This window comes from Pogoniulus pusillus, chromosome 34 (genome assembly GCF_015220805.1).
Source record: "Pogoniulus pusillus isolate bPogPus1 chromosome 34, bPogPus1.pri, whole genome shotgun sequence".
In the NCBI taxonomy this organism is placed as follows: Eukaryota; Metazoa; Chordata; class Aves; order Piciformes; family Lybiidae; genus Pogoniulus; species Pogoniulus pusillus.
Window position 1 is genome coordinate 863,671 of NC_087297.1, and position 19,316 is coordinate 882,986.

Here is a 19,316-nt window from a genome sequence, read left to right on the forward strand (position 1 = left end):
GTCCTGCTGCGCTGTGTGCCCTGCATGCGCTGTGTGCCCTGCATGCGCTGTGTGTCCTGCATGCGCTGTGTGTCCTGGATGCGCTGTGTACCCTGCGTGTGCTGTGTGCCCTGCATGCACTGTGTACCCTGCGGCACTGTGTACCCTGCTGTGCTGTGTGCCCTGCGTGTGCTGTGTGCCCCTCCGTGTGTGCCTGCTTGTCCGCCCGTGGCTGCCACGCTGCGGGGCTGGCCGCTGGCAGGCAGGCGCCGTTAATCTGTACCGAAGCTGCTTCGTTTGCAGAGTGCAGAAGCAGGCAATCATCTGCAGCTGTCCTCCCTGCTAAACCCAGTGCTGCCCTGTCGCCGTCCACGACCCCAGAGGGTGGAGCAGCCAATGGATACAAGGCAGGGGTCACGCAGACAGGTAGGAGCTGAGGGTGCTGTGGCCATGGCTCTTGGGAGTGCTGCCTTACCTCAGGCGCTGGCGCTGCAGGGGTGCTGGCAGCAGTTGGGCGTTCATCTCTTGTGGGAAGCTTCCTCCCGCAGCGGAGCATGAAAGGTAAACATCAGACCCTGTGATGAGAAGTGTCCTTGGAGCCTTGAGGCTCCCAGGGGCCTGAGCCTGCAACTATGAGCAGCCCACGCACAGCTGTCAGGGGGTGGAATCTGCCCGCCTCTGAGGTGGGCACGGCCCAGGGGGCTGACTCTGGCCACCCCCCCTGGGTGGGATGCTTAAGGTGTTTACTGTAAGTTAACCTATCTCTGCCTTACACTTAACCTGGAGCCAATCTGTACCCTCCACTTGTACCAATCTTGAACTAAGTCAGTTGTCTACACCCCCTTTGGGGGCTATAAAGGTCGCTGTATCGCCCTAATAAATTGCACTGCTGCGCAGAAGCCACAGAGTCGACTCTCAGTGCCCCGATCTCTCGCCGCACCGGTCTCCGACCTCCAACAATCTCTGGCCATGTCTGGGTTACAGTGGGCAGGATGCCTGTCAAAACTTGCTTTGTGAAAGGTGAAGCCCCAGTTGTGGCCAAAGGTTAGTTTAGGGTAGTGAATTAAATATCAAGAGTTGTTTGATTCTCTGCCTCCCTGTGTTGCTTACATTTGATTTTTTGCAGCCCTGCAGCAACCTGAATTTCCATTTGTAGGGAAGCATTGCCTTAGGATGGCAGCTGGACTACATGGCTTGAGAAGGAAAAGAATCTCCTTTGGGGATTATGGAGGGAGCTTTTATTTGTTTGTTTGTTTGTTTGTTTATTTACCTTTTCTTTAATTGAAGGAGTTAGAGTTCCCCATCCACACACAGCAGTTCTGTGCTGAGCTAGCTTGCTTCCCATAGCTGCTCTCAAGAGCTGTGAACAACATGAGGAGAAGCTTCACACATCAAACGGACGTTGGGTGGCAAAGCAGCAGCAGCTTAATTTCCTGTAACTGTTCATTTATTGCAAATAACTCAAATGTGAATGCAATATTTTGTATGTGAATGCAAAATATTGTGGAAGAGGTCAATCCTGGGTTCATTGGATTGCAAGATTCTATTGAAATGCTGAATTAAAAGTTTGTTCTAACTCCTAGAATATACCAATGCTTGGTGTAAAAAGATTGTTAGTTGCGCAGGAGAGCTGAGGTGAATGTGTATGACTGTCCTGTGTATGGAATACAACTCCTATCTGCACACATGTGTGTAAGCTAAAATAATTCCTTCATTCAACAACTTTCTTTCTCAGACTCTTCAGTATTCAGCCCAGCAAAGTCATCTTCTGCTGTTAACTTAAGTGGAACTCAAGACCTGTCCCGGAATAAGAACATTGTGAAGCCTTTGGCTCTGTCCGTGCAGCTCGTCGGAAAGGCATTTGCGGCAGGTACAGCTTTGCCTTCCAGGACAGCTGGGAGCCAAGGGAATTGCCATCTGAACAGCCAAGAAATAAGAGAGTCAAAAAAGAGAGAAGGGAAGTCTTCAGTAGCATTCTCCAAAGCTCCCACATTCTTGCAGTCATAGAATTGCAGAAGTGTTTCATCTGGAAAAGCCCTCCAAGGGCATCCAGTCCAATCAGCAACCCAGCACCGCCATGGCCATCAAACCATGTCCCCAGGTGCCATGGCCAAAGGTTTCTTGAACACCTCCAGGGATGGGGATTCCTCCACTCCTCTCCCTGGGCAGCCTGTTCCAATCACAGACCACTCCTTGCAGCAGGAGATTTCCTAATCTCCTCAGTTCTCTGCACAGAAATTTTCCTGTCCCCAGACTGAGGCACAGCTTGGCCTTCAGCCTTGCCAACGTGGTAGTGTGTTTTCATTTCCCTCTTTGCACTGCCTAAGAGATCTAAGAGATCTAAGAGAGCACAAAAGTCACCTCTTGGTTCAGAAGCAGAGAGCTGTGGGTTCTTTTGTATTAGTGAAAACTATAGTTCTGCAGGTACAAGGAATGGGATTTAGGCTCATTTAAAGGAGCTCTAATATCTGTGCTGCTTGCATTATTTATTTCTCTATTTCCATGCTCAGTAAATTAGAGCCCTTATCCGTGGCACCTAAATCCCTCACTGGTGCTCTGTTGTGATACTCTGATTGGTTTTCACTTCAGCTGAGTAGTCCTTTAAGTAGTGGGAAAGAAAGCATCACACTAATCGAAGGGAAGGAGTTCTGTGTGCAGGTGAGCAGTAGGTCTTATACGTGGTTCCCAGGGAGGTGCTGGAGTCACCACCCGTGGATGTGTTTGAAGATGGTTTAGATGTGGTGCTTGGGGATATGGTTTGGGGGTGACCTTTATAGGGTAGAGTTAATGGTTGAACTTAATGATCCCGAGGGTGTCTTCCAACCAGAACGATTCTGTGGTTACGGAATCTGCTGTTTTGCACAATGGCTGCTGTCCCATGTACCTCATGTGACTATAGCTAATGAGTCATTAACAACTCATTAGTACCTTTTTCCCCTCCACACTTGTGTAAGAGCACTTACCTTGCTCTGAAGTGATTCCCACTATTGCAGCCACTGTCTGCCCATACCAAATGGAGCACCATCCATGGGAGCTTGCAGTAGGCAGATGATGTTGTTGCATTTTGCCAACTGGCAGCCTGAGAGTGATGTTCCTGAATTTATTTGGATGCCTGCACCCCATGAGTTCTGTGTTGGAGTTCTAAGCAAACATCCACATCTCAAAGGCTTTCTGTTGCAGCTGACATCAGCAAGTTGCTGCACCATCTCCTCCTGCTTTTGCTTCTGACATATGTTCCTGGGAACTAAATCCTTATGGAGCTGACAGCAAGGAGCTGTAGTTGCAGAATCATGAAATGGTAGGGATTAGAGCAGGATCACCAGGGCAGGCCACACAGGGACACATCCAGTTGGCTTTGAAAGTCTCCAGAGGAGCCTCCACAGCCTCTGGGCATCCTGCTCCAGGGCTCCAGCACTCTCACAGTAAAGTTTCTCCTCATGTTGAGGTGGAGCCTCCTGGGTTCCAGCTTGTCCCTGTTGTTCCTTGTCCCATGACAGGACACCACCAAACAGAGCCTGGCATCTTCGTCTTGACCCCCACCCCTCAGATATTTATAGACATGGATCAGATCCCCTCTCAGCCTCCTCCTCTCAAGACTAAACAGCCCCAGGGCTCTCTGTCTTTCCTCATAGCAGAGATGGTCCCAATCGCCCTTGTAGCTTTCCACCAGACTCTCTCTCTTCCAGATCTCTGTTTCTCTTCAACTGCAGAGCCCAGAACTGGACACTGTATTGCAGATGTGGTCTCAGCAGGGCAGAGTCCCCACTGCAATCCAGGTCTGCTCTTTGCAGTATGCCTTTATTTTTCCCCTTCTGAAAAACACAGGTTCTGAACAAGAGGGAGCTCAGGGGTGTGAAGGTAACTTCTTGTAATCCTCTGTTGTAGTTTTGTTTCCTGGTTTGAGTATAGTGGATTCTGCCAGGGTTCAGCCTTGCCTGGCCTGGAGGAGCTTAGGCAGGAGGTAGCAAAATCCCACGTGGCTGAGCTCAGCAATGAACAGACACACTGGCTTAGGGCATGGCACCTGGGGAACTACGGTGCCTCGGGAGTCTTTCCAAACTGAATTCATGATGTGCTTGTATTTAAGCTTTCAATGTCTAAACAGATGTGTTACAAACCTCCCAAGAACCTGGGGGTGTCATTGTGTATTTTATTTGGTGGGATTTGGTTGGGATTTTTTTTCCCTCGCCTGTCCTCCCCACCCTGACATCTGTAGACCCTGGTTCAAGGGCAGGATTTTGCAGCCTATGCCCAAATGACTCTGCCAGGCACACCTCCTGCTTTCCCTGGTGTGCTGCTTCCAGCCACACACCTTGCCCTGTTCTGGATCTGGGTGTGGCTGTCTGCTGTGGTTTGTGTTGTGCCCAGACACACATTCTGCCCTTTATCATCCACAGCTCCTCTTTCTCTGCGTGCCACTGATGTTGCCAATGGAAATGCTAATGGAGGAAGAAACAATGTGCTGAGTTCTGTAGCCTCTCGGCCAGTGCCTCACTCAACATCTCCAGGTCCTGCCTGTGCAGCTGGAGACCAAGGTAAAGGAACCCCCTCTGATCTTGATTTTAGGCTGCACTGGCTGCTGAGCCTGAGACTTGTGATTTTGCTCTTCTTCCATCATAGCCGTTTCTTCAAGTCAGTCTTGGCAGACCCATTTGGGTTTGGGCATGACCATTAATGATGGTGCTGAGCACAGGTACAGCATGTTGACATCACAGGCTGCCTTTGGGTTCCTCTGGGCATGAGCCTGTGGTGCTCTATGATATGGTACCAGCTTGACAGCAGTGTGAAATGGAAGCGTGGGCTGGGACCTAGTCATCTGGGAGGAGGTTCGAGTTAATGTTTTGCTTTTGTTCTCAGCATCAATGTCCAGTTCTGGACCACCAAAGAAGCGTCACCGGGGATGGTCTCCTGGGTCCCCAGTGCCTCCTGCTGCTGCAGCAGTGCCTGTCCCTGCAATTCAGCCTTTGGCAAGAGCAGGTAGAACCTGGAGAGTGCGGAGAAGGCATTTGTGGAGACCTCTGCTCAGCCAGCCCAGTCGCTCTGTGCCACTCCCCTCAAGTGGCTGAGCTTGGTGAAGTAGCCAAGGACAGCGTGGGGAGTTTGTTTAGATGTCCCAGAAGAGCACACCTGGTTGTCTGGTCCCTGTTGCAATAATCTGAGATGGGACACAGGGAGAGTGAAATGTCTCGGGGAGAGAGAGAGAAGAAAGAGGCAGAAAACACTGACAGAAGCCCAGAGCTACCTGAGTCCTCTCAGTGTGACTCAGTTCTAACACTGTGCAGGGCTGTGGATATACGAAAGCACTGCAAGGATTTTCGTTAGCCTGCACCTTGATGCTGTGCCTCAGCCTGGTGCGGCTGCCGCAGAAAGCACACGCAGGAGGATGTGTATCACTGTGATGTGAAATAGGGTTAATTACCAGGACCTGTGAAGGCTCATCGGTGTCCATGTAGGTTCCTCTTCATGCATCACTCTGAGTGAAGCTGCCCCTTTCAGTTGTGGGATTCAGCACAGTTTGTAAAGGGGAATGAATAGTTCTTGCTCTATACATACACGGCAGAAGGAAGGATGTTTGTCACCATGCAGAGTGTACTTTCACTCTTGCTAGTAAGTGTTCTGGGATTCAGTCTCAGAGAGAGTCATCAGGAGAGTGCAGGGCTGCCTGCTAACACCTTAGATGAACTGCAGCTTGACAGGTTTGTAGCTGACTTCAGGCAGTCTCTGTGGGTTTGTCTGCACCAGTCTGCTCCCTCTGCTGTGTACCCCATTTTCCACAAGCCCTTCCAGTGTTTTTTTTCTGTTGGATGAACAGTTTCCAGAGCCAGACTATGCTTTGATGCTTCTCTTTGATGCCATTCTTTGCAAAATGTGTTGCAAACTCCTAAATGAAGCCTGAGGAGCTTCTGAAACAGAGCTTAGGCTGCAACCTGACAAAAAGATCTCAAACATCTTGCAGTTTGTTTCCCTTGTGAAAGCTGCTCTTGCAATGAGCAGATTTTGTCTCATAGCAAATGTCTAAGGGCAGCTTTGAGATGTTGGCCTGGGTTTGTTTCTCTTATTTATGTATATTCTAGGTCAGAAGTCAGAGCAGTTTCTTCTATTGAGAGGCAGTTCTGAGAGGTGTATTAGAGGTGACCTTTTGGCTTAGTACTTGGCTTTGTTTAAAGATGCATATTCAAACCTGTGTTTCCCTCTCTCCGCCCCACCAACAATGCAGTGGCCAGTAGAAGGTTTATTTTAAGGGTGGGACTAGGGGAGGATATTGGCTCTTAATTTAAATTGCTTAGAGTGCTGGCAGGAAATGCAGGGAGCTCTTGCATTTTATTACAGCTGGTGATCTGCAGAAATATTTTATTTGTTCATAGGGCCAGATCACAGTGTGTGCCTTGCACTCATGGCAGTTTCTCTTTATTTTATAGAGCCTCTTTTGTCAGTCCCAGTTCCTCAATCCGTGTTAACTGGAATTTTACAGCCTCAACCCATCCCAGCAGGGGAGACTGTAATAGTTCCTGAAAACCTGCTGAATAACTCAGGAGTCAGACCAGTGATTCTGATAGGTAAGTCCTGCACTGGGGCAGCAAATGCTGCATTGGAACAAACCTCCCAGCAGAAAGGGGCTTTGATGTCTCTTTGGTGGTTCTGGTGTTCAGCACCACACGAAGCCAGTTTCTCTTGGACGGTTTGCTTTGGATGCTCAACATTTCAGACTGGAAGTTAGGTGATTTCTGGGGGACCTGCAAGCAGGTCACAGCCAGCTCAGGCTGGTACAAAACCTCTGGCCAAGTGGGAGCTTTGTACAAATAAGACTTTTGTAAAATCCAGGAGTAGAAATATTTCCATCTCGTGCAAATAGCTTCCCAGAGCAAACAGCTTACCCAACAAGCAGACGTTTCCTGCAGCGCTTGCAGGGCAGGCCTTGGAGCGCAAGGATTCTGCAGGAGAGCCAGAAAACTGAGCTAATCAGAAGGAAATCATGCCAGCATTTTGTCTTTTCTACTCCATTCTTGTAAGCAGCTGGGCTAACAGAGCAGGCTCTTGAAGTCCTTGTCCTGCACAAAGTACGTTCTTGACCCTCAGAAAGACATTGCTTTTGCTTTAGAAGTGTGACTCAGAGTGTGAGTCTCCCTCTCAGCCTGAGCTGTTTGGCCATGTGCTCCACAGCACAAGAGGGGTCAGCTGGCACTACCGACGTTTTGACATACACACACTCCTCTCAGCCCAGCAGAGCACAGCTGGCTCTGTGAAGTAGCTCCAGGGTTAGCAGAACATTCCTGAGCAGTGCAGTCCATGGAAACATTTGTCATTACTGAGGGTATGGAGAGGTCCTGCAAGTCCTCACTTGCACAGATAATCCTGCTGCACCCAGGTCCCAGGGTGCCATCTCCACCAGCAAATCCATCAAGGGCAGGGTTACACTTCGGGTTTGTTTTGCCTAGTGTTGTTTTGTGGAAACCCATCCACAGCTCTAGCATGGTGCTCTAAGGGTGTTCAGAGCAACATCTCCTTGTTCAAGAGAAGGGTGCTATAGTCGTCAGCTTAAGTGCAAATTTGAGTGCAGCCTTTAGGCTCTTGGAGAGTTGCCAGTGAAGCCCTCAGTTAGACTGAGTGCTAGTGGCCCTGAGAAACAGCATCCTAGTATCAGTAGAGAGCCAGATGTACCCAAAGTGATGGGTTTGGCAAAATCTGTGGAAAGAGTTTTCAAACACAAATATTCTAAAGGAAAAGAGGAGTGAAGCTTTCCTCCTGTGCTTTCCCTTGCAGGGCAGCGTGGTTAGTTCCTGGTGTTTATTTAACATGTTGATGAAAACATGTGGCAAAAAAGAGGTGAAATCAATCACAGTAACACCACAGTGGCTGACTCATAGCTACTGTGACTTCTGCTGCTGCTTCCATAAAGTGCTTTGGTCAATGTGCTTTTGCTTCCATCGATTCTTCTGCTTTGTACACTCCACTGTGGAGCATCTGTACTGAAAGGTCAGGGGAGGACCCAAACGGAGAATAATCTCATCTCTGTTTGCATAGCAATAATTGTTGTCCTGCTGCTGTCCAGCTCAGAGATTCATACAATGGTTTAGGCTGGAAGAGGCCTTAAAGATTATCCAGTTCCAACCTCCTGCCATGGGAAGGGACACCTTCCACAGCCCTCATCCAGCCTGGCCTTTTAGTTTTTCCAGATGTGTGTTGTAAAACACAGCAAGGAGTCCCTGGCCTGCCTGGCTGACGGTGTGAACAGTTGTAGTGCTGAGAGCAGGCACTGATGCAGGATGAGATTTAGGAAGTGTTTCCCGGGGTGCCACATTTTGTGAAGTTCTGGGTGTTTGTTTCTTCTTTTCTCGAAGGTTATGGCACTTTACCTTATTTCTATGGAAATGTCAGTGACATTGTTGTGAGTCCCTTGCTGGTGAATTGCTACAAGATCCCACAGCTGGAAAGCAAAGATTTGGATCTCCTGGGTTTGAGCAGCAGTCACCTACTAAGTGTGGAGAATATGATACTTTTAACTATCCAGTATCTTGTCCAACTAGGTAAGACATTTGTCATAAGCACTCGGTTTTGGTTGTGACTGTCGTTTTTATTCCCCACCCTCTTCATGGCCGTTTCAGAGCCAGTTCTTGTGCCTGTGAGAGGTAAGTGGCTCCATCTAGCGTGTGTGACTCTGCTGCTTCGTTCGCCAGGCTGAGGAAGTGCGTTTGAAGGCTGATCCTGCTTCTGCTCTCCATATGGGGACTGACCAGGTCACCTTTGTGAAAGGGGGTTTGCAATGCAGATAGCTCATTTGCTTAGGGTATCAAACCATCAGTTAGCACAGCTCCTTCTGAGGGCAGCCGCTCTGGTTTATTCAGTTGGCTGACAAGTGCTGGCAGATGTGTGATGGTTGCATTGTTTTGGTGACAGTGCCGTTTACATGAAAACTGCATTTGTTATTCACTCAGCAGCTCATTCTTGGAGGTGTTTTTGAAGTGGGCTCTGCAAGTTTGAGAGCAAACCAGCAAACCACGTTTTCTTTCTCTTATTTGCAGGCCCAGACAGTATTAACAGTGAGATTTTAGAAGCTAAAGAATAATGCAGCATAGTGTTGGGAAACTTCTCGCAGCAGCCTCAGCCTTAACTCTGTACTTAAAAGGGTGCTGCTTATGGCAGAGGAGGGTGAAGCGAGCTGTGGGAAGAGCATGCAGCTTTTCTGGCCCTGGGCATCTGTAAGGAATAGCAATGTGAAATGTCTGAAGGCTTCTGAAAAAGCACAGCTGGAAATAATCTGGTACCTGGGGGAGCAAACGTGCTCTGGGCAGCTTTCACCCATGGCTTCTGCTTTGCTCTTCTTCCTCCATGCAGCATTGTTACAGGCAGGGAGGAGGCCATCTGCTCCCTTTAGGTGACCTGTTTGCTTTATCATTCCCTGCCTCAACAGGCCACTGGGAGCCACGTTAGATCTGGCAGAGGGTTTCTTTATTTTTTACAGGCTGAATGTTTTTCTGTTGCCCTTCTTGTAGTGGCCTTAAATTTGTTAACTGAGATTCTCACCTGCACGGAAAGCTGGTGGAGACTGCATGTTAAAGCCAGCTGCTTCTCAGGGCTCTGGGCTGGTAGAAGCAGCTTGCAGATTTCATCCAACCAGCAGTTGATGCAGCATTTCCAGTTAAAAATCAGCTCCTAACTGAAGCTTGCTGACTCAGCAGACCACACTCCATGGGCAAATTCAATCTTAGATGGATGCAGAGGGTGGAGACTTGCTGCAAACTACAGGAGGCTTCATGCAAAGCTTCTGGAGCTGAGCTGTGCCTAGTGAACATAGAGCTGCTCCCCTGTTAGCTTAGCTGTGCAAAGCTGGGCAGTTTCCTCTCTGGCCTTGTATAGAGATGGGCACCAGCAGTGTGAGAGGAAAGTCCAAGCACGCAGAGCGTAGGGATTGAAATGTGTTGGTTACTTGGAACTGCTGGAACTGTGGCAGCTGCACTCACCTGTAGTCTTCTTCCCATCTTGTGAAAATCAAAGCAGACTGAGGAGGACTGGGGGGTAGCCACCTGCAAAGGCTTCTGATGAGGAAGAGACCAAGGCATAAACTAACACTTCACTCGCAGAAGCCTTTTTTGCTTAGAACTACAAAGTTGGGTTTTTTCCAAGCATATTGCGAAAGTGAGAGGAAGACAAAAGCAGGGAGCAGAACAGGATAGATGCTGTCTTGCCTCCTTGTTTCACATCTCGCTAGCAGTGCACAATGTCTACACAATGCCACTAGTCAAAGCACACAAAATTAGTCCATTTCTGATGCTGTCCTTTGAGACCTGCTGTGAGGACTGGTGGTTGAGTCACCAGCCCTGGATGTTTTTAAGGGTGGTTTGGATGTGGTGCTTAGGGCTATGGTTTAAGATGAGTCTTGTAGGGTAGGGTTCTAGGTTGCACTTGGTCACCCTGAGGAGGCTTTGCCAGCCTGGATGATTCTGTGACTGTTCACAGGCAAAGAGGTGTCTGGGAGCCACTGTTGCTGGCTGTGATGGAGGAGTGAGTACCGACTGACCAAGCAGTCAGTTTGGCTGCAGAGGGGTTTCACAGCCTGACTCCTGCTCTCAGGCAGCTGTTGCCTGTGCTCCCTTTGGCAGCACTCAGTCGTGCTCGGGCTGCCCACGTTTGCAGCGCAGTCCCTTTCCACCAGCTGTGATTATCTGCTCTCTGCTCTTGCGCTGCCCCTCTGCAAACACAGGCTAAGGTCTGTGCTTTGGTTTCCCAGCTGGAGGGGATTTCTAGGCCTTCTCTTAAGTGCCTGCTTAGAGCTAGAAACTCATCCTCCCTGCTCTTGATGTGGAATGTTTGAACTGCTTTGGCTGTGTGCACCGTGGCTGCAGGCAGAGACAAGCCTCTGCCCTCTGTGGAGGAGAGACTCCAGGGCAGTATTCTAGCAGTTCTCCTGGTCTTGGGTGGTTGGAGTAGTTCTCTGGGAGATGCACCATGAAGTGTGCTCCTTCTCTGGAATGGGTGGCATTTGCAAACCTTGGCTTAAAGTGCAGGTGCTTAGGTGAGCAGAGCTGTGTCCATCATGGAGAGCAGAGCTCTTGCAGATGCAGACATCATAGGGTTTTACTTGGTTTGCAGTTTCTAAAGTCAGGAGGATCCCTGGCATACTCATCTCTGTAGAGAAGCTTCCAAAGATCCCTTTTAACCCTGACAAATTCCTGTCCAAGTGTCTGAAACTGTTCACAGTCAAACTCAGTGTCTATCATTTTGTCTTCCATCTCATCTGATATTAGTGCCAGTATTTTCCTGGATCATGGTGCAGAAAGGTTGCCTGAAGCCAGGGGTGGCATTGGACACTGCACCAGTTCAAACTAGTTCCTCAGCAGTGCCTTGCTGATAACCAACTGTTCCTTCAAGTTTTTCTCTTGCAAGTTACCTGGATGCAGTCCTGTGTGCTCTTGTACAGGGGTCCTGACTTCTGTGTTTATTTTCACACTCTTGGGTGATCTCAGAGGTCTTTTCCAGCAGGAACAATTCTGTGGTTCTGCCATGCCCAGTGTCTACAGCCTGTCCCTTAAGCAACCTCCCTCAGTTAGCAGAAGCTTGCTTTTATTTCTTTCAGTGTATAACATCATCTTTGCTGTGGTTGATCTGCTGTAGACAGACTTCATTTCTGCAGATGCTTTCTCTCTCTTTCAATAAATGTCTATTGTTTTTCTGTTCTGAGATCTTCAAAGACCTAGGATTTCTCTTAGGTGGAAATAAAATGCACTTCTGTGGTGGTTTGGGTGTTACCCTCCCCCCCCATGCACTTTAGAAATCACCCAGACTGGACTCAGCAGGCTCTGGAAATGGAATGAAGCTTATATTTACAGCTAGCACAAGATACAAGCAGATAGTTACAGTCTATGCAGTTACAGACAGAAATAGACAAGGTAAGAGGTAATACAGACACACAGCAGCCCTCCCAGAAACCTGAGTCCCCAGGAGCGGCTCCCAACCGCCCTGCCACCTGCTCCCACCCCTCTGCCTCACCCCAGACATTGCCTGGTGCCCAAGGAAGAATAGAGGGCTGGCCCCGGGGGGGTAGGAAGCAGGTGGATCAATCAGGTTAGGTTAGAGAGAGAAGACTGCAGCCCACAGCCTGGACAGAGTGACTCCTGACTACCTTGTCTGTGTTTGGATTCTTGCTCTTATACCTCTCAGCAAGCCCATGAGTGAAGTAGACATCACCATTGCTTCTCTTTCACAGCCTGTGATCTAATCCTTCTCACCTAAACATTCTAGCTAGCTTCAAACTAGCACAACTTCAAAGCAGAGAAGTATAAAGAGGATTGCACCCATACTGCCTGCCACTGAACTCACCAGAGCCCCTTGCTTTGCATCAAGAGCTGCCCTGCCAGCCTGCGGTGGGCGGTCGGCAGCACTCTGCATGGCTTCCCTCTCACAAAGGCTTGGGGCAGCACGGGGCAGCTTTTGCAGATCTGTACTGTAGGGTCTTTACTGCTCCCTGCCCCTCCTCTCAACACAGCATTTGGTTCCCTTTCTTCACTGCCTTTTTTGCTTGTTGCCTTTGGCTCTGCAGAAAAACATAACCTCCAAACTAGCATTTTAGATATCTTTGGTATTTAAGCCCCCTCCTTTTGCCATGGAAAAGCAAAAGCAAGCTGCTGGAGCATGAGGCTGTCTCCTGGGGCACTGACATGAGAGCTTGGCAGTTTAATCTGTGGCCACTCTGCCTTCATCAGCTTTTTTTTTGGGTTCATCAGTGTTTTTATCTGTTCTCAAGTGTCTTTGACAATGAGAAAAATCTTGCTGAGAAAAATGTTAACTGAAGCTGTGCTGGGGATGGATAGTTTCTGTCTCCAGCTTGGAATTCAAGTTCATAATGCAGTTTACAAAGGCTGGGGAAAGTAGGGCTGAGGTTGCATGGACCTCTTGACACTGTAGTTTGGAGACTGACTGAGCAAATCTTACTTAAATAAAGTCAAAGAGAAGTCTGTGCTGGACTCTTTCAAGCAGTTCCCTGAAGTCCCAACCCATACGGATCCCTGGGGTTGTTCTTTCCCAGGTGCAAGACTCTCCCCTTGCCCTTGTTGAATTTCATTCCATTTCTCCCTGCCCAGCTCTCCAGCCTCTTTGCCGACTGGATGAGCTTTTGAGGGCCCTTCCAGCCCCTAACATTCTGTGGTTGTGTGATTTTGTGATGCTTATTGACACCCATGCTTAGCTGGCTGGCATGCCTGATGAGCAAAAGCAGAACAAAGAGCACTTGACAGGCTTTGTCTTAGTTACAGGGCTGTGCTTCACAGGGTGAGGATAAGCGTTTGGGTTTTCTGCTGTGAGAACGTCTGGAGGCTGCCTCTGGATCCTTCCAGCCCAGCAAAAAGGCTCATGCTGTGATCCTGGTTTCTGGACGTAGGAAGGCTGGCAGTGAGATGGAATCCTCGTTGTTGAAAATGAAAAAGGAAATGATGGGAGAGAATATGAGGAGCCAAGAGTAAGCCATGAGGCTGATACCTGCTGAGTAGCCCCTGGGATTTGTAGCTCTAAAGCCATGGCGCAGGAGCTTGTTGAAGCGAGCTGGACACAGTCATTCCTGGCTCAGCAACACTTTGATGTGAGCTCACGTTCTGCTGTTTGCTTGCTTTCCATGTAGGTCCTGACCAGATCCCTCTGAGGGAAGAATTTGAACAGATCATGCTGAAGGCCCTGCAGGAGTTCACTCTGAGGGAGCGCTCGCTGCAGATGAGCACCCAGTGTGCCGCTGTGTCACCCGGGCAGCTGCCCTGGCTGGCTCGGTTGATTGCCAGCGTCTCCCGGGACCTGGTGCATGTGGTTGTAACCCAGAACTCCTTGGCAGAGGGCATCTCGGAGACCTTGAGGTCTCTCAATGAGGTGAAACATCAGCAGAAGCTACCAGACTATGTGGTTGCCATTTGCACGTCCAAGATCAGAGGCAGCGAGTTCTGCGTGGTGGTGCTGGGTGAGTCTCTGCAGGCTGCGTCCTGCCCCAGCAGGCTGAGCCACTGCTCACTTCCTAACCCCTCCCGATCTCCTTGCACCGTTTCCCTGCCCTGTCACAGTCTGCTGTTCCTCTTGAAGCCTGCTTGCTGATGGCCGTGCTGGGCCTGACTGCTCCTGGCGAGGCCTGGCACTGTTTGTGTGGCTGCCTTAGGAAACTCCTCCGAGTGACCCCGTACAGAACAATGCCTTTGGCTTTCTTGGTGTCTCTCACCGCTGTGCTGTGGCAGTACAGGACAGCACAGCCCAGGGCAGACACAACACTCTCATGGTCCTTCTCACCATGCTGGTTGTCAGATTCCACACTGGCTGCTGGCTGGGAAGTTTGTGTGTGCCTGGGTGTGTTTGGGTGGAAGGGAACGATGAGCGCCACCTTTCCTGGGCAGGCAGATTCATTAGTAATGTGATTCCTTGTTCCACACCAGGAATAACTGCCTTCTCCTATTTACCCAGAAGCCTGCCTTCCCTCTGAGGTACAAATACTTCCTCTGCCTATCATTTGCCACCCATGTGTGGAAAACTGTGGGGTAACAGCTTGCAAAGGATGTGCTAAACCAATGGAACTAATTCTTCCAGCACTAGCAAAATAAACCTGAGACTGCTCTCCTGTTGGGAAACACGTTTGGTGGAGCGCTATGGGAAGATGACTCTTGTTCACCAATATGGTTAGATGGTCAAATCCCCTTTATTTCCGTGATACAGTGACTTATATGCATTCTAGCAAGAGGCGTGCTCAGCTTAAGATTGGTTACAGTCAGAGGGTCCAGAGTTACATGGAAGGTGTGCATAGGTTAACTTATCACAACATTCTAAGGGTCAGCCTCCATCACCACCCACTCCAGCCCCCTTGGTTATCTAGTCTCTGCCCACTGCAGCTGTGTGTGGGGTGCTCAGCTGTTTACAGCTCGATTTCCTAGCCCCGCTGGGAACCAAGGACGTTCTCAGCGCCAGTTACCCATGTTTATGACTTTATGTCCTCGACTGGTGAGAAATTCTTCCACACTCTCCCAGGCCACTGGGTCCAGGTGGTGGGATCCATGACTGAAGACCACTGTGGGCCATGCTTGTAGGAGGAAAAGGTTGTGTGGATTATACACTGCATTGAAGATGGCTTTTGCTCTTTTCTCCCCCTTCTCCAGGTCAGTATCAATCTAGGGCCCTTGCAGAGAGCATGCTCACCACCAGTGAGTTTTTAAAGGAGATCAGCTACGAGCTCATCACAGGGAAGGTTAGCTTCCTGGCATCACATTTCAGAAACACATCTTTAGGTGAGTGACTGAAACAAACAGAAGTTTCAGGGTTCAGCCACTAAAGCACACCTGAGCACAGCTCTGCCCTCTCCACCAAGAGGTATTCTTTCCTCTTCTCCAGTCTCTGAGCACAGAGGAGTGCTGGTTGCCCTCGGGTGCGTGGTGTGAGTTGCTTATCCTGAGGCAAAGCATTCTCAGCTCTGTTTGTGCTGCTGAATGCTTTGGCTGGGCACCTGTAAGTGTGTGAGCCTTGTCTGTGCTTTGAGCACAGGATTTAGAGGTGGTTTGTAGTGTGTGCTTCTGTGTAATCATCAGGTGACACTGCTGGCTCCAAAGGCACAGAGCTGAAGCTGTTCAGCTCTGGTTTCTTCTTTTGGGAATTCATTCAACTGGCAAATCAGTAAATAAAACCTCAAAACATTCTCCATCCTCTCTTCCCTCTGTCTCCACTCCTCTGCCCCTTCTCGGGTTCAGCCTCAGCTGTGTGAGAAGGTGTGGGTGTAGTGTTCTACAGCAGCCTTCTGACACAGCCTCCAGATCATTTGGTGTTGCTGATTGTGTTCTAGGTGATGATCTGGACAGGCTGCTGGAGAAGATGCTGCAGCAGCGAGGGGAAAGTGTCGTCGTCCCTTTTAACGGAGACGTCAGCGAGTGCATGTCGGCTCAGGAGGCCACGGCCATGGTCTCTGCCCAGGAGCCAGGTAACCTGTCTGTGCCAGGTCTGAAGTAAGGGGGGAGTTAGTTAAACATCAAAATGCCTGTGCTCTAGAAGGGCCTGAGGGCACGGCTGCACTCAGGGTGCCAATCCCCAAGCGCCAGAGCTGCCTGCTGAACAGAGCAGTGCAGCAGTCTGGCAGACAGGAGAGCTGTGTAGTAGCCTTCAGCAGCCTCTGGATCTGGGGAGGGGTTTTGTGTTTGGAAGAAGTTTGCCCTAGGTAGTTTCTGTGACAAGCCATCCATTGGCCAGACTGGAGTTTACAGGAGAAAATCTGACACAACCACAAACTTTCCTGCCACTCATAGCATTTGGTTTGGTAATTTGCAAGTTGAAAATATGCAGGAGCTAGGGAAACAGAGATCCTTGAGCACAGGACTCACCTGCTGCAGACACTGGAATACAGCAGCAGCATTTTCCTCACCTCCAACCTAACCCTCCCCTGCCACAGGCTCAGGACATTTCCTCTCCTTCTAACACCTGAGCCCAGGGAGCAGAGCCCAACCCCCACCTGCCTGCAGCCTCCTCTCAGGCAGCTGCAGAGAGCAATGAGCTCTGCCCTCAGCCTCCTCTGCTCCACACTAACCCCCCCAGCTCCCTCAGCTGCTGCTTCCCCGCCCTGTTCTCCAGACCCTTCCCCAGCTTTGTTGTCCTTCTCTGGACCTGTTCCAGCTCCTCAGTGGAGTGAGCATCCCTAAGCTGAACCCAGCACTCAACCTGTGGCCTCACCAGTGCCCGGTACAGAAGGACAATCACTTCTCTGCTCCTGCTGGCCACACCATTGCTGATCCAGGCCAGGATGCTGGTACCCTTCTTGGCCACTTGGGCACACACTGCCTCATCTTCAGCTGCTGTCAACCAGCATCCTCAGGTTCTTTCTTGCCAGGCAGTTTTCAGCAACTCTGCCCCAAGCCTGGAGTGTTCATGAGGTTGCTGTGACCTAGGTGCAGGACCCAGCATGGTTGACCTCCGTCCATCAATCCAGCTTGGCCAGGTCCCTATGCAGAGCTTTCCTACCCTCCAGCCATCAGCACTGCCTCCCAGTTTAGTGCCATCTGCAAACTGGCTGAGAGTGCCTGCATCCACTCACCCACATCATTGATAAAGACACTGAACAGAATGGGTCCCACTACTGTGCCCTGGAGAACACCACTTCTGACCAGCCACCAGCTGGTACTTCTGATCTGTAGCCACCTCTCCAGAGTGTTGGGGTCTAGCATGGTGATGGAGTTTTGTTTCTTTCCTGGTGGCAGGGGGCAGGCTGCTTGGAGGTTCATCCTTCCTGGGAGGGTGGGGAGAGTAAACATGTTTCTTCTTGTGTTTTGTTCTCTTTCTCAAACACACTCTAGATTTGGGTGTTGATACCTTCCAAATTTACCAGCCACAGCTTACTGTTGCCAGAAAGCTCTTGTCCCAGGTTTGTGCTATTGCAGACAGTGGCAATCAGAGTCTGGATCTGGGCCACTTCAGCAAAGTAGACTTCATCGTGATAGTTCCCCGCTCGGAGGTCCTGGTGCAGCAAACACTTCAGCGGATTCGACAATCAGGTACAGGAGGGGGAGGGAAAAGGGACTCTTAAACCCAAGTTTGGGATGTTATTTCATCCTGTCTGGTGTAAATGAAGAGGTAAATTGCTCCCACGAGTATTTTGAATGCTCAGTGTTAGCTCTGTTAGTTGGTGTCATTGGTGAGCTCTAAATATCTTCCTCTCACTAACTGGGCCCAAGCTGCACTGCCTCAGTGTCAAAAGAAATTGCCATCTGCATCCAGGGCTGAGGAGTGCAGGACCTGGAGAAGCATCCATCTGTCAGGAGAGGGAGTGGAGGAGCAAATGCAGCTTTCAGATCTTTCATCCCCCAGCCCTGTCAGTGCCATCCTACTTAGGCACACACTTGAGCACATGCTCCACACGGCTTAGCAGAGACCCACAGGGAGCTCTCTTGCCCAGGCAGTGCACACCTGCTGGCACACAGTAACTGCCATGGTGGCTCAGGAGGGCACTCCTCTTGTCTGGGAATCTGTCTGACAATGGCTGGCACCAAGTGCTTCAAGAACCAGAAAGCTGTAGAGGAGAGGTTGTGGACTGTGTCTCCCTTGCGAGCAGCCTCCGTTAGCCGCTCTGGCAGTGACTAATGCGTCTCCAGAACAGTATAGAGCTAAGCACTGCCCGTGGAGATGTCTGCTTCTCTCTAGCTCTTCATCTCTGGGACTAATCAAGTTCTTAGGATAGTGGTGTCTTTGGGAATTTATGTTTTTAATTGGAGACTTTTTTCCTTCTGCCTTCGGCTTTATCCTTCGATCCCTTGTATCTGCATTTGAAAGACATGAGTGTGAGCTGATGGAGTAATGCATCTCTGAGTGGTTTGGCTTTTTTCCCTCTTATTCTCTGCTCTGAAACAACAGTCACATCCTTTTTGACTGTACAGAGAAACCCTCATATTGCTTCAATTGTGGTCCATCTCTTGGGTTTTGTCTTTGCTGTGTACTACTTCACTGGTAAAATGAAAAGGATAAAATACACCTGAAGTACAGGACTCTTCCTCTTCCTGACAGAACTTGATGGGGAGTTTTGTTCTTCATTTCATTTACAGAGTTTTCTGCTGCACTAAAGCAGAGGCTCTCTGATATCCCTTTGCAGGTGCTGTCTTACACTAGATAGTGTCAGATGTCGATAGTCGCACACTGGAGTGTATCAGTGCTTTGGCTAAGTCACAGAACCACAGAGCACATCTGGTTGGAAGAGACCTCCAAGCTCCTCCAGTCCAAGCCTCCACCCAGCACTGCAGGCTCACACCAAACCATGTCCCTAAGCACAGCTCCACAGGCTGCTGGAGCACCCCCAGGGATGGGGACTGCAGCACTGCTCTGGGCAGCCTGTGCCAGTGGCTGAGAACCTTCCAGGGCAGAAATATCTCCTGAGCTCCAGCCTGAGCCTCCCCTGGGGCAGCTTGGAACCATTTCCTCTGCTCCTCTCCCTTGCCCCCGAGCAGCAGAGGCTGCCCCCTCCTTGCTGCAACCTCCCTGCAGGGAGCTGCAGAGAGCAATGAGCTCTGTCTGCCCTCAGCCTCCTCTTCTGCACCTGCACCCCCCCAGCTCCCTCAGCCCCTCCTCATCCCCAGCTGCTCCAGGCCCTTCTCCAGCCTCACTGCCCTGCTCTGGACAGGCTGCAGCCTCTCAGTGTCCTTCCTGCAGTGAGGGGCCCAGAGCTGAGCACAGCACTCGAGCTGTGGCCTCTGGGATGATCTCCTCCTGTCCCTGCTGCCCACCCTGGTTCTGATCCAAGCCAGGATGCCACTGGCCTGCTTGGCCACCTGGGCACTGCTGGCTCATGTTCAGTGACTGCCAACCAACCCCCCCCAGGTCCCCTCCAGGTTGCAGCTTTCCAGTTACACATTCCC

The 19,316-nt window shown here is 50.2% G+C and overlaps 1 protein-coding gene across 1 annotated transcript in view; it reads left to right on the forward strand.

The window, feature by feature from the left end:
• GREB1L (GREB1 like retinoic acid receptor coactivator) overlaps window positions 1-19,316 on the forward strand; it is a 95,113-nt gene that overhangs the window by 23,629 nt on the left and 52,168 nt on the right. The window contains exons 6-15 of the mRNA XM_064170697.1: window positions 283-405; window positions 1,715-1,849; window positions 4,377-4,514; window positions 4,837-4,956; window positions 6,399-6,536; window positions 8,319-8,504; window positions 13,589-13,915; window positions 15,093-15,221; window positions 15,770-15,904; window positions 17,268-17,465. Coding sequence (XP_064026767.1) covers window positions 283-405; window positions 1,715-1,849; window positions 4,377-4,514; window positions 4,837-4,956; window positions 6,399-6,536; window positions 8,319-8,504; window positions 13,589-13,915; window positions 15,093-15,221; window positions 15,770-15,904; window positions 17,268-17,465 — 1,629 coding nt within the window. The remainder of the gene's footprint in view (window positions 1-282; window positions 406-1,714; window positions 1,850-4,376; window positions 4,515-4,836; window positions 4,957-6,398; window positions 6,537-8,318; window positions 8,505-13,588; window positions 13,916-15,092; window positions 15,222-15,769; window positions 15,905-17,267; window positions 17,466-19,316) is intronic.